The sequence below is a fragment of the Artemia franciscana genome, chromosome 8, assembly GCF_032884065.1.
Source record: "Artemia franciscana chromosome 8, ASM3288406v1, whole genome shotgun sequence".
In the NCBI taxonomy this organism is placed as follows: domain Eukaryota; kingdom Metazoa; phylum Arthropoda; class Branchiopoda; order Anostraca; family Artemiidae; genus Artemia; species Artemia franciscana.
Window position 1 is genome coordinate 18,163,045 of NC_088870.1, and position 13,806 is coordinate 18,176,850.

Sequence of the window (13,806 nt, forward strand, 5' to 3'; positions counted from 1 at the left end):
CTTGACAGAGATTGAGAAACTTCACAAGAAAGTTGTCAATACCATGCTTGTGATACAGGTAGTTACAATGAAAAAATTGCAAACAGTTAACAAATTATGTAAATAGCCAATATCTCTTATTCTGTGAGAAGAATCAGAAAACTATGCACAAAACCGTGAGATGTCAGGAGGGGTCCGGGCCTAAAAGCTCCCCTGTGCATATGTACCAGAATACAGGTGTCTATTTGCCTTATCTTACAAATCATAAACGGGTCAGGTATACGGGTGTCTTTAAGCTATATGTGATGACATTAATGGATTCTAGAAGCCTGAGGAATTGAAGATAGACGGGCAGAAGCAACAAATTGATTTTTACTATAAAATTACTTTTGTTGGACTCTGTATTACATACGTTTGGTTTCTGTGACTAACCGTCTATTCAAAATGTTTTGAAAATCTTAGGAACGTGGCTTCATAGCAACCCTGTACTTAGTCGCTACTGGTGGATCAGTTAACCCATAAATCGGAGCATAAATGTTAAACAGTAGTGAAAATTTGGTTCAGAAATGGGACACGTCACAGCGCGCGCTTTGGTAAGTTACCAAAGCGTCAAAGCAATGGCTTCAGTTACCACGTGGCATTATTGGCATTAAATTAGATCATAACAAAGGCAGAGTCATGAAGAAACGTGCGCGATCAAGGTCGGACTCAAATCTTTGGTGCTCCTAGGCCCAGGTGTTTTGGCACCCCTGGGCCAAAGCAAGTTTTTTTTAGGGAGACACAGATATTGACGAGAAAATTCATAAAAATTTGGGGATAGTGCAAACCCTGAAACTGATGAATGATGAGCCAAAAGTAATGCAAGAGAGTTGATACCAAGCTCTCAGCTGCCATTCTTGGGAGACATCTGACAGTTTATTAACGGCTACGGAATTCCTTTGTTGTTTTAAAATCATTTTTCTGTGAATAGGCTCCGCAGCAGCAAAGCGCATCTGGTACTTTGACGGTAAATCACATCACTCCAGTTTTGTTAAGAAAAAAAATATCTCAGTGTTTCATTTTTGTGCCCCTCGACATCGTGTGCTCCTAGGCCCGGACCTATGCGTAATCCTGGCCTGTGTGTGACTGATGTGTCCAATAAATCTTTAATTGAGAGCATCGGAAGTTTCGCTATTGTTTAATATTTGTCCTATGCTATAGACTGAGACTAGACATTTGCTTCTAGCCTACAGATGTACACATAAAAGAAACTTTGCAAAAGAAAGCTCTAAATCTTGGCAGGATCCATTCAACATGACAGCATTTCACGGCACCTATCAAAATTTTTACAAACTGTTCTGTAGCGTAACGCTTACTCGCCCTAATTTTTGAAATTTAGACACGTCAAGTGCAAAATTTTTGGAACTCGAAAATCGTATAGGCTGTTCGTTTAACAAAGATATAAAAGTCAGAAAAATTGAGATACACCTGTGATGCCGATGCCTGCAGTGCCAGAAGCACATGGACCTTGGGAGGTAGCCTTGTCTTTTAAGCTGGTCTTAGTCTTTACTACCTATTTTAATATCAAGTTGTGAGTTACTAAGCAAGCATTCAGTTCACACTGTACATTTGATAAATTTTCCGATTAATGGCATATTGAGATAGCTAAGAAATGTACATGTCCATAAAATATAATTCTTATCCCAAATCCAAATATAACACTCATTTGCATTGCAAGTGAACTTACCTCCATTCCTAATGGTCAAAATGTAACCCAAACTGTGTATGTGCAATAAATTTTCCATTATTTTGACTTACCATTAAGTCAATAGGAAGAAAAATCACTTATAGAAAATTTAATACATAGCCTATAGGCTATATATATATATATATATATATATATATATATATATATATATATATATATATATATATATATATATATATATATATATATATATATATATATATATATATATGCATATATATAGGCTAATTCAGGTGATGCATTTGACCATTAGTAGTTGAGTAAAGGGTAAATATTGAGAAGTTCATATTTTTGACCTACACATAAAGTGATTATACCACTAAATACCATTTTGGGTAAAGTTTGTATTAACAGATGATTCAAGAAGCTAAGAAACAAACCTTCCTCTATAGCCTAGTTAGAACTGCATCCTCAATCCAAATTTAACATTCATTTGTGTCAGAAATGAGTTTGATAAACATATCATAGTTCATATCATTGGCTTACCAATAAAGTGAACATACCACTTACCTTAAATCACAGCTTGGAGCAATATAAGGATTTTCCATCCTTGTGATGCTCCAGTGATGAAAAAAACTTCATTTGGTGTAGGTTGTGGTTGTTGATCTAGATTCTTGTGGAGGACTCTATAGCTTCTCTATTGTAAAGGAACTCCTGGCAGAGCCATTCCTTATCAAGGTGAGACTTGAACATGTTGGTTGAAGTTGTAGAACTGTTTCCCCAGACAGTTGATTCCATGGATTGATGACTCTTTGGCTGAAGAAATGACTTTTATGTCTACTTGTGGAATGCTGCATGGGAAGCTTCATTGAATGTCCTTTAGTACCAGAATGAAAGGGCTGTGCAAAGAGATCAGGAAGGGTGTTTTTAGAAAGATTTTTTTGGTTAAAATCATATCACCCCTTTTTCTTTGATATGTCAGTGTTGGCAGCCTCAAATGATGTTGTCTTTCTTTATATAGAGATTTATTCATGCTGCTAACCATCTTAGTGGCACAACACTGGATATCCTCAAGCAACTTCTTATGTTTTTTGAAAAAAAGGGGCTGCCAATGACATTCTGACTTCTAGACATGGTTGTACAAGTGCCTTATATAACTTCATAAAAACTCTTGGGTGTCAGCTGGGGATGGTTCTTTTTATGAAACTGAGGGATTTATTTGTAGAAGATGAAACAGACTTAGTATGGCTGCTAACTTTAATTGGTGATCAACAATAAAACCAAGATCTCTTTCATTAGAAACATCAGAAAGGAAGTTGTCTTGAAGGAAATACTTATGATGCTTGTTATGTTTGCCAAAATGGATGGCATGGCATTTGTCAACATTAAAAGCAAGGAGCAACATGTTAGCCCATCTGCCTAGATTGTCAAGATCTATTTGAATTGATTGCTGGTCAGAGAAAGTAGCCACTTTTCCAATTAGTTTTGAGTCATCAGTAAAAAGGGTAATAAGATTTGAAAGAAGGGTGGGTAGATTGTTGATGGAATTACTTATTATGCTTGTTGTGTTTGTCAAAATGGATGACATGGCACTTGTCAATATTAAAAGCAAGGAGCCACATGTTAGCCCATCTTCCTAGACTGTGAAGATCTGTTTGAATTGATTGCTGGTCAGAGGGAGTAGCCACTTTTCCAACTAGTTTTGAGTCATCAGCATAAAGGGTAATAAGATTTGAGAGAAGGGTGGGTAGAATGTTGAAATAGAAGTTGAAAAGTGTTGGTCCAAGAATAGTGCCATGGGGCATGCCACTTAATACAGTTGTGGGAGAAGAGAAATGAGGAGTTCCTTGTGAATCAAAAACTCTGACAATCTGTGATCTTTCAGAGAGGAAGCCCATAATCCACTGTACAACACCTTCATTGATACCTGCAGCCTTCAGTTTGATCATGAGGAATTCATGACAAACCTTGTCAAATGCTTTGGACAGATCAAGAAGAATTATATCAACAGGAAGACCCTTATCAAGTAGTGTAGTCACTAATTCATATGTTTGGATGAGGTTACTGTCCACAGATCTACCAGATATGAATCCATGTTGTGATGTGGAGAGGATGTTATTAACCTCAAGATGTTCAATTAGAGCTTTGTTAACTTGATGCTTTTTTATGCTCTCTATGAATATAATAATTGCTTTTATTGCAAGTTCAAAGTTAAGCACTTTTTGACCTAACCTAATCTTACTGTAAATAATTTTGACACTGAGAAAATGTAGTATTATTTTGTTGAAAACAACCAAGAAAACAGCACTGAGAAAACATAATATTATTTTGTAAAAAACAACCATTAGGCCTAACTCATACTTTAATTGAAAATTTGCCATTTTTAAGAGCTCTAAAAGTGCTTAAATTTGAATTTGCAATAGAAGCAATTATTACATTTGTAAAGAGCATTAAAAAAGGCATCAAGTAATATGATCACTTTATTGGTAAGTCAATAATATGAACTGTGGTATGTTTACTATGGACTTTACCCCCACCCCTATATATACCAATTCATGGTGTATATTTTCACATTAGGAAGGTAGGGGTAAAGTTAATTTTCAATGCAAATGAATGTCAAATTTTGATTTAGGATGCAATTCTGACTATAGAGGTAAGTTTGACTTTCCCCCTCACCCACCATGTAGTGTGCAAATATATACCCTGAATTGATATATATATATATATATATATATATATATATATATATATATATATATATATATATATATATATATATATATATATATATATATATACATATATATATATATATATATATATATATGTATATATATATATATATATATATATATATATATTATATATATATATATATACATATATATATATATATATATATATATATATATACATATATATATATATATATATGTATATATATATATATATATATATATATATTATATATATATATATATATATACATATATATATATATATATATATATATATATATATATATATATATATATATATATATATATATATATATATATATATATATATATATATATATATATATATATATATATATATATATATATATATATATATATATATATATATATATATATATATATATATATATATATAGTTTATTTCCAATGCAAATGCATGTTGAATTTTGATTCTGGATACAATTCTGACTATAGATATGTTTGTTTCCTAGCTACCTGAATAGTCTATTAATATAAATCACACCTGCCATTTTTTTATGTTCTTTCTGAATACAATAATTGATTTTCTTGAAATTCAGTTTTAAATCCTTTTTGGACCCTTGAAAATGATAATTTGTTTCTATACTTTTGATATAAAAAGGATTAAAAACATTGGTTTCAAACTTACTATTTCGTTATAAAATCCATTTTATTAGAGATATATAATCCACAAGCATTGATTTGTTACAATTAAGTTGTATAAGAAATTCAAAACAATTTCTCCATTTTTTTTATTCACCATCTTTCTTCTGTCTGCTTTGATATTTTTTCACATATCAAAGCAGAACAGTAACACATGTCAAACAGCAGTTTATATGCAGCCTTGTAGAATAAGAAGAAAACATGGCACATTTGTTTTGCATTTTTATTCAACTTAATCTTGATAAATCAATGTTGGTGAATTAAGCAACTTTTACAAAATGGATTTATCATGAAACAGTAAGTTTGAAACAAATATTATAATCCATTATCCAAGGAATATAGAATGAAATTATTATTTTCAAGGGTCATGAAGGAGTTTAAAATTGAATTTACAAAAAGTGATTATTATATTCAGACACAGCATGAAAATGGTATCTAGTGGTATGTTCACTTTATTTGTAGCTCAATAATATGAACTGCTCAATATTTAACAAGTAAAGTTTGTTTGCAACACAAACGAATGTTATACTTGGGTTCAGGATAAAATTCTGATTCTAAAGGTATGTCTATTTCTTAGTTTTCTCAATATTCCATTAATTGGAAAATTTACAATAAATTTTGCAGTTGGCCTCTACTGAAGGAATGCTATAAATTTCTGTAAACTACTTTAAAAAAAATGCTAAAATGCTCACTTATTTCATTTCTAATAGTTCATCACTTTACCCTTCTCCCTCATGTCCCTATGTCAGTTAGGGAATCTTTTATAATTTGGCCAAATTCTGACAGCTACTTTGAACTACTCTAAATATTTAAATCATTTCTGAAAGCCCAACACTTTACTTTAACCCCTCCCCCTGTGTAACCCATGTGTAAATATATAGCCCCCCTCAAAAAAATGGGACAAAACCAAAGTGTTGCTCTCGTAACACAATTAACATGAATTGGTCTGATAACCCCTATGCCTTCTCAAGACCAGAACACAATTTACACTTTATTGAAAAAAAAAAAAGAAAAGAAAAACAAATGACTGTGGATTGTCACTTATATTGACATATATTACATTTCTTTGTTAAGGTTTCGATAATTGTGTTGCAATAGCAACACCTTGGTTTTGTCCCGTTTTTTTTTTTTTTTTTTTTCCCCTATGCTGCCGATGTCAGCTTATTCCTGGAAACTGGTAAGGGTCTAACCTGTGTGGTTTTTACGGAAAGTGTGGACCTCAGGCCGGATTGATGAATATGGCATTACATTTTGGAAAGCTCTGCAGAACTCTTGCCTGGGGCCAAAAAGGATGGTTTTTGCTTGTCCACGAGCCAGAGCCTATGGTGTGCAAAGTGAAGTGGAGTTATGTAGCCTATGTCAGAGAGGAGTATCTGAAGTTGTGCAGCCAAGCTTTCGTTTCATCAAACCATGTTTCTGCTTTTGAGCGGAAAGCTCCGTTCTAGCAGGCAAGCAGGCAGGCACCACTTTCAAATTGAAGATAGACTAAAATCTATAAGTGTTAAATGTAGGCGGCAGTTACCCGGCCCCACAGCCAATATATCTTCTTTGAGTGATGAATAGAAAAATTTACAGAAGCAAAAATGCAGCATTTTCCCACGGGTCTGAAAGTGCTGCCGTGATTTTGGCTGGGTTTATCATTTGTTTTTTCGGACTTGGGATTGAGGTAGAGAAATGTTATCAGATGTACTTCTTAAACTTTAAAAGTTATGTCATTGCTAAAGAAATTGGAGCTTATCCTTTGCTCCTTTCTAAGTGGTGACGTTAGAAAGTTGCCCTACGGCAAAAAAATCAACTTTTGAACTAAGACAGATAGAATTTATTTTTTTCGATGGCAATCGGTAGCTCTTGATGAGCTGATCAGAGTGTATGTCATCCATTTTTTGATACAAAAATTCCTTCATGAGATGTATTAGTTTGAAAGTTTCAAGGTGTTGACAACTTCAGTAGTAGAGTACACACTGAAACCAAAAATAAGCCAATACCAATTGTGAGACATGTAGGGGACTTGTAAGGAAAGGTTGGATGTTAGCTCATAATCATCTTCGGCAGTGAGGGGTTTGCAAATTTTGCTATTTTGTGTACCTATTATTTATTTCCAGTGTATTTGATGATAAGACCGAGTTGGTTCCAGTGGTAAGACATGTAGGGGACTTGTAAGTAATAATCGTCTGTTAGGCTACAATCATCTTTAGTGAAGAGGGGTTTGTAACTTTTGCTAGTTGGTGTAGCCTACCCATACTCACTGTAACCTAGAATTAAGTGTTTACGCAACGGGTACAAACGATAACGTAAAACAACGAGGCAGTTTCGTAATAATTAATAGAGTGTCATCTTTGGTATTTGGATCCTCAAAAGTTACGGATAGCTTTATAATACCAACTAGATTATATAAGATATTGTTCCAAGTCTTGATCCGTTACGATGTCTGCGATTGAAAAGGATAAAGTTCAACTGGCTGCAAAGTCAATTTAGTCCCTTCTTTCGATATTCTTTTGTTATTGTTGTTTTTTCAACGCTGAGAAATAGCCTTTGATCATGTGATTACTGATGGCGTTCTTCTTTGAACATACCTTTTTAAAAGCTTTGATAGGCTTACAACTTCAGCGTTTAACCAATAGCAAAGAAACAAAACCAAAGTGTTGCTCTCGCAAAACTTTATTCGGCAAAGCCGGACAAAGGTTGCCGCAACACTTCACGTTGCTCAGGCAACGTAGGTCTAATTTTTCATTTATGAAAGTAAGAAAGGTGAAAACATTTCAAGTATATTTTGTTTTCAGTAAAGCGCAAATTGTGTTCTGGTCTTATAGATAGTGATTTCTATAAGAAAATATTGCTCATTCTCGGCTTAATGGAGCTCTTTACTTTTCTTTGAAAAACTTGTCTCATGGAAAAAGTTTTTAAAAAATAATCCCTGTTCGTTTTTTATTGAAATAGTCTTTTTCATGGAAAAAAGATATTGTTTATATTTTTATCTTTTCAGTTTTCTTCAATAAGAATCCATAGTATGGGTTGCTATTTGTATGTTGGAGAAACTTCTTCAACAATTTTTAATCCTGACACAAACAGTATTTTTTAATTTAATGTTATAGCTTCTGAAGTTGACCTGAAAAATAAAACTTAAAATCATCCCTATCTAAAATAAAAATAAAATCATTCTATCTATGCTCTGTGACAACCTGGATAAACTTACACTCTTTTAATTTATTTAAATTGTAAAAACAGAAGTAGTAATAGTAGTATCCCCAAAAGTTTCAACTTAATACCCCCAGTCGCTCTCGATATATCGCTGAGATGTCTTATTGGCAACCATTTAACACAATGCCTTTTGATTTATTTTTAGAGCAACATTTAGTTTTAAAGTATAATGGGCCAATTGGATAATTATGGGGGGTTGACATGCCAAATATCCCTAAAGATATAGTTTTCTGTACTGTTCTACTGTGCTGAACAAAATGGCTGTCTCAAGATTTTGACTGGATGCGTTTGGAAAATGCCTGGGCTTGAGAGAAGGAATGCTTGTCCTCCAATCTCGTGTTACTCTTAAAAAGGGCACAAACACTTGCGCTGTAATTGGAATGCAAGGGGGAGGCCTTCCCTCTGGATATATCCAGTAAAAACATTTTAAACAAGTAAAAGCAAAGTGAAAACATTTTAAATATATTTTGTTTTCAGTAAAGTGCAAATTATGTTCTGGTCTTGAGAAGGCATGAGGGTCGTCAGCCCTACTCATGTTAATTTTTACTTGTTTTGAGTTTGACTCAGTTATTTATTGTATGATTTAAATAATGCGATCACCCCTGGGGAAAAAAAAACGGAACAAATAAAAACACTTCTGTGATCTTTCTTCTGGTAGAAAATAAATAATTCCACATTTTTATAGGTAGGAGCTTGAAATGCTTAATGTAAGGGTTCTCTGATATACAGAATTTGATGGTTTAATTTTCATTAAGATCACTTTACTTTTTGGGGTGTTTCCCCCTTTGTCAAAATCATGCAAATTTTCTCAGGCTCGTAGCTTTTGATGGGTAGTGGTAAACTTAATAAATTTTATGTATTTCGAATCAGCATAAAAAACTATTTTTTTATATATTCATTTTTTTTATCAAAATTCCGTTTTCTAAGGTTTCACTTACTTCTTTACTATAACCTGTTTGATTATTTTTTTTCCAACAACTTCGAACAGGAGGTGTGATCGTAGAAACTTCGAAGAAGGCTTATTTCACTGGAAACTAAAAGTTATAGTGACCCTTTTTGCAGGTCGCAAGTGGATGCAGGGCGACTAGCCCCCAATATTATTTTGCTGTCCAGCCCTCTGTAATCCCCCAAGACATCTAACCAAAGATCTGGGATAGTCTTTTTTTCTCAAAATTGTTGAAGGTTCAATGAAAGTCCTGGGGGGTAACATGAGCACCATAGCCACTGGGCCAATGGCTGTGATTTTTAGAAATTACCAACTGTTTAGCTGTAGGTTTTGCAGTGGAAATGTTTGGTCTTGGGTGTCCCATTGGATTGATGGTTTCAGACATATGCCATAGAAGGATGATTAGAGAACCTGGAAATGTGTCAATAAATAAAAGAAAGAAGAGTTTGGTTGGAAGAACGGCCAAAAGCTAGGGCCAGAAAATGTATTTTGTTCAATTGGCTTAAGATTTGCATATGAAAGTCATTGAGTCAAGGCAACCCCGACTCACAAAAAAATGGAAGAAAAAAAATGGTTTACCTGAGAATTGACCCCTAAAAAGCGCTTAAAACTTTTTTTGTGATATTTTTTAATTTTTCAAGGATCGTTGCTTGTACTAAGGAAGCCGCAGATTTCTGTTTGAAGAGGGGAGGGCGTCAGGGGACCAGAAATAGGCAAGAACCCTCGTTGTCTTTGATCAGTTTAAAGCTTGCAGCCGCAAATCTCTTGGCCAAGAGGCAGGGGCGCAGCTAAGGTGAGAGGGAAGCAATGTTTTGGAACTTTGGGTAGCTTTGGCGTCTTAATTAGCTTATATGTCTGCATTTGTTGGCACACTGGACGATTTTGCATTCCACTTGACACCACTGTCAAGAGGAACCTAATCAACCAAACAGTTAATGAATTTGTTTGTCACACGTCAAAGCCAAGGAGGACCGAAATCCTTTGGCGGAGTTCTGGAATCAGAGAAAAGAAAAAAGACACTGCCAATATATACAAGATAAGCCGTCCTGGCTAAGTAGTTGGCGCCTTGAGGGCTTAGTGCCGTCATACATACAACATATAAAGTATTCAGTTTTTATGGAATAACATACAGCAGCAGGCATACAACATTCAATACTAAATTAACAAAAAAATAGTTTGGGGTATGTTCTTTCCGAAGATGGGAAATTAAAAGGACCAAATCTTTTGTTCTGATCATTTACAAACTAGTGTTCTTCAGTCGTTTAGCCAAGAGAACCCCAATGCACAAGGACCTAAATTTGTTCTCCAAGGAAAGGGACGAGATACTTCTTTTGCGAACGACTTGAAACCCCCGTCAGCTCCTGGTCCAAGGGAAACCTAATCTACAAAAATACTTGTACTAAGGGCATGGGCCTCCAAAAATGGATCAAAAACTTTTTTTGATTGGGTTGAAGGTTCTATCTGATATTTCTTAGGTCAAGGCAACCACTATTCATCAAACACACGCACACACACACATATACACATACACACGCAAACACATGCACATACACAAACACACGCACACACATACACGCACACACACACACACGCACGTACATGCAAGCAAACGCACGCACACACACACACACGCACAGGCGCACATGTGTACACACACATACACACAAACACACACACGCACACATACATACATATATATATATATATATATATATATATATATATATATATATATATATATATATATATATATATATATATATATATGTATATTGTCTTGTCTGAAAATTGAGCTAAAGAAGAGCCAATTTACAGAGAGGTTATTTTAGTAGCCTGGGTACGTACAAATCTTGCTATTTCACTGTGAATCTTTTTTTCTCAGGAGCTACTATCGCCAACGTTTTTAGGCAGACCGGAGACAAATATCCCCCCCCTCCTTTCTACCACATAACCAAAATTTGAAGTCCTCTTATTTTAACCCAGGAGTTGCTGAAAGTTTCAAAAGATTCTCCAAAGCTGTGTCCAAGGTATTCCAGACGCGTTATTTTGGTATACTGGATACATATAGTGTCATTTTATATGTCTGGAGACTTCACCATGTATATATTCTTAGTTCTACAGTGGCTCGTTGGACAAAACGCTTAGAAGCGTCAAACAAAATAGATTTTTTAAACAAAAAAAATTTCAAATTCGAAAAATTTGCCCCCTTTGCTGTCTGGGGCTCCACGGAAAGCAGTTCATCCTCGTCTGGGGTGGGAGGATGTCATAAATAAAGATTGAAAGGAAATGGGAACTTCCTGAGAGGGTGTAAAGAGGGAGGCCTTGAATAGATTAGGTTGGAGGAGGAGCTTGCATAGCTGTGTGGGCCTCAAGTGGCTTGGTGTTGCGGTGAGTTATTAGTAGTAGTATTAGTTTTCCTGCTCTCCAAAATGAAAATTTGACCCCTTCCCCAACATTCCCTGAAATTTTCAGCCATTCCCGAGACATTGTAGATACGCTATTTCGATAGCCTTTGTGTCTTCTGATTTACCTTGCTACTTTACCATGAATAGATTCTACAGGTGCTTTTAATGCAAACACATTTAAGCAGATCAAGTCAAAATCTTTTCGCCCCCCCCCCTAAAAATAAAATTTGAAATCCGCTTGCCCTCCCTCATCTTAATACTCTGAACGCTCCAGCTGGATCCACAAAGCCATTCTTGAAATATTTCAGATGTTCTTTTTAAATAACTTGGATACATATCGTATGTTTTGATATACCTTCACCCCCATCCTTCTGAGGCAAATTTTTGGGCTCCTTGGCCCCTTAATGCTCACTAATAGTTTCGCATTGATTCCCTATGCGAATTTGTGATTTTCCTTATCCGCGATTTTGATAACATGGATACAGATGCTGTCTTTTGATGCCAACAGTACAAAACTTTTAGGCAGATTCGAAACAAAAATCTTTTTGCTTCCTTCATCACCTCCCCCTAAAGGCAAACATGAAGCCCCATTGCCCCCCCCCACCTTCCTCCAAGACCCTGAAAGTTCAAACTTGATCCCTCAAGGTGGTCCACTATATTGCTGATATGAGTCCCAAGGGGCTTATAGTGCAAAAGCATTTATATGGACTGGAGATAAAACAATTTTGGATCCCTTCCTAAACTTGATTTGATTTGCCCTTACCCCTCCCTCTCCCCAACGCTACCTGAAAGTTTTAGTTCCATTCCCCAACACATTGCATATATTTTATTTTAATAACATAGCTATTCATACCGTCTTTTGATTTACCTCTCCCTATTCCCCCAAGTCAAAATTAAAGGTCCACTTACCCCCCCCCCTCAAAAAAACTTTCTTGAAATTTTCAAATCGATTTCTCAAGCCGTTCCTAAGCTATTGTAGATAATGTCTTTTGAAAACTTGGACAAACATAGCGTGTTTTGATTTAATCAGGTATGTCTTTGGCTTTAGGAGTATGTTCTTGGGATACTCTGGGTAATCTTGGCCTAGCAAATGAATTCTTAAGAGTTCCATGTGGATCTCACAACCAATACTAAACATGCTTGCCTTTTCTAGTAAAACCTACCTGTGAATAATGGGTAATTTACATAATGTCGGGCCATTGCCCTTGGGGCTACGGGGATCATGTCGACCTTGGAGGCATGCTTATTGGCCCTTTTGACTATTCTAAACAAACTTCATTTTCAGAACCCCTGATTGAAGTTCTTTGTAAGTCCTGTAGATTAATAAAAAATTGCATATACTCCCTTTGAACTTTAAACTGTTTTAGTATGGCCTCAGTTTCTCAACATTTTCAGGTGCAAGAGAGAGAATTTTTCTCTTCAAAAGGAAACATAATTGTTATTCATCCTGGCTCAAAGTATTTAAGAATCGGACGGGTCTCTGATTTGAAACCTTATGCAATGCTTCAGGCTGTTGCTCGACTTCGCTCCCCTGATGCACAGCGACACGAAGATACTCTTCTTGTACCTGATGTCAGAGTTGTGAGTTCTTTTTTCTTTTATCATACTTAATGAAAATAGTTTGAGGAAAATCAAATAAAAATACATGAATATCTGAAATATTTTGGCCTAAAAAATGCAACTATTAATAATTAATAAATGCTTTTTTAATTGTCAGAATAAAATACACTTAACTTCCAGTTTTGTACCCCCTCCCCTCCAGTTTTTGAAAAATTGCTGATCCGTCATATATGTATTTTTGAACCTGTGCACGTATGGTGTAACATTTGACATGATCTATTAGAAGAAAGTCTTTTTATGGTGTTTTAGGACACATCAGGTTTAAAAAAAAATGTATTTTAGGTACCATTTCAGATCAGGGGCTCCTCAGAAAGAAAAATCTTAATAATATGAAAGTAGTAAAATTAGATCCCTTGTTTTGCGCTGTTTTCGGATATAATATTCGTGTTTTTGATAATGAACTCTCTTCCCCTGATAGTCCCAGATATAGCCTTAGGATATGCAAAAAACTAAAGAAGCCACTGAAACAATGAAATTCTTATTTTAAAATATACAGAATGCTTTTATTAATTGGATTATGATGTTTACATCCATCATTATTCACATTTT

General features: G+C 34.9%; 1 protein-coding gene across 4 annotated transcripts in view; it reads left to right on the top strand.

Moving 5' to 3' along the window:
* The first annotated feature begins 1,329 nt into the window (after positions 1 to 1,329).
* Positions 1,330 to 13,806, top strand: part of LOC136030081 (actin-related protein 8-like) — a 43,566-nt gene continuing 31,089 nt past the window's right edge. For all 4 annotated transcript variants that reach the window (XM_065708732.1, XM_065708734.1, XM_065708735.1 and 1 more), the window contains exons 1-2: positions 1,330 to 1,493; positions 13,033 to 13,218. In XM_065708732.1, coding sequence (XP_065564804.1) covers positions 1,452 to 1,493; positions 13,033 to 13,218 — 228 coding nt within the window. In that variant the 5' untranslated portion in view covers positions 1,330 to 1,451. The remainder of the gene's footprint in view (positions 1,494 to 13,032; positions 13,219 to 13,806) is intronic.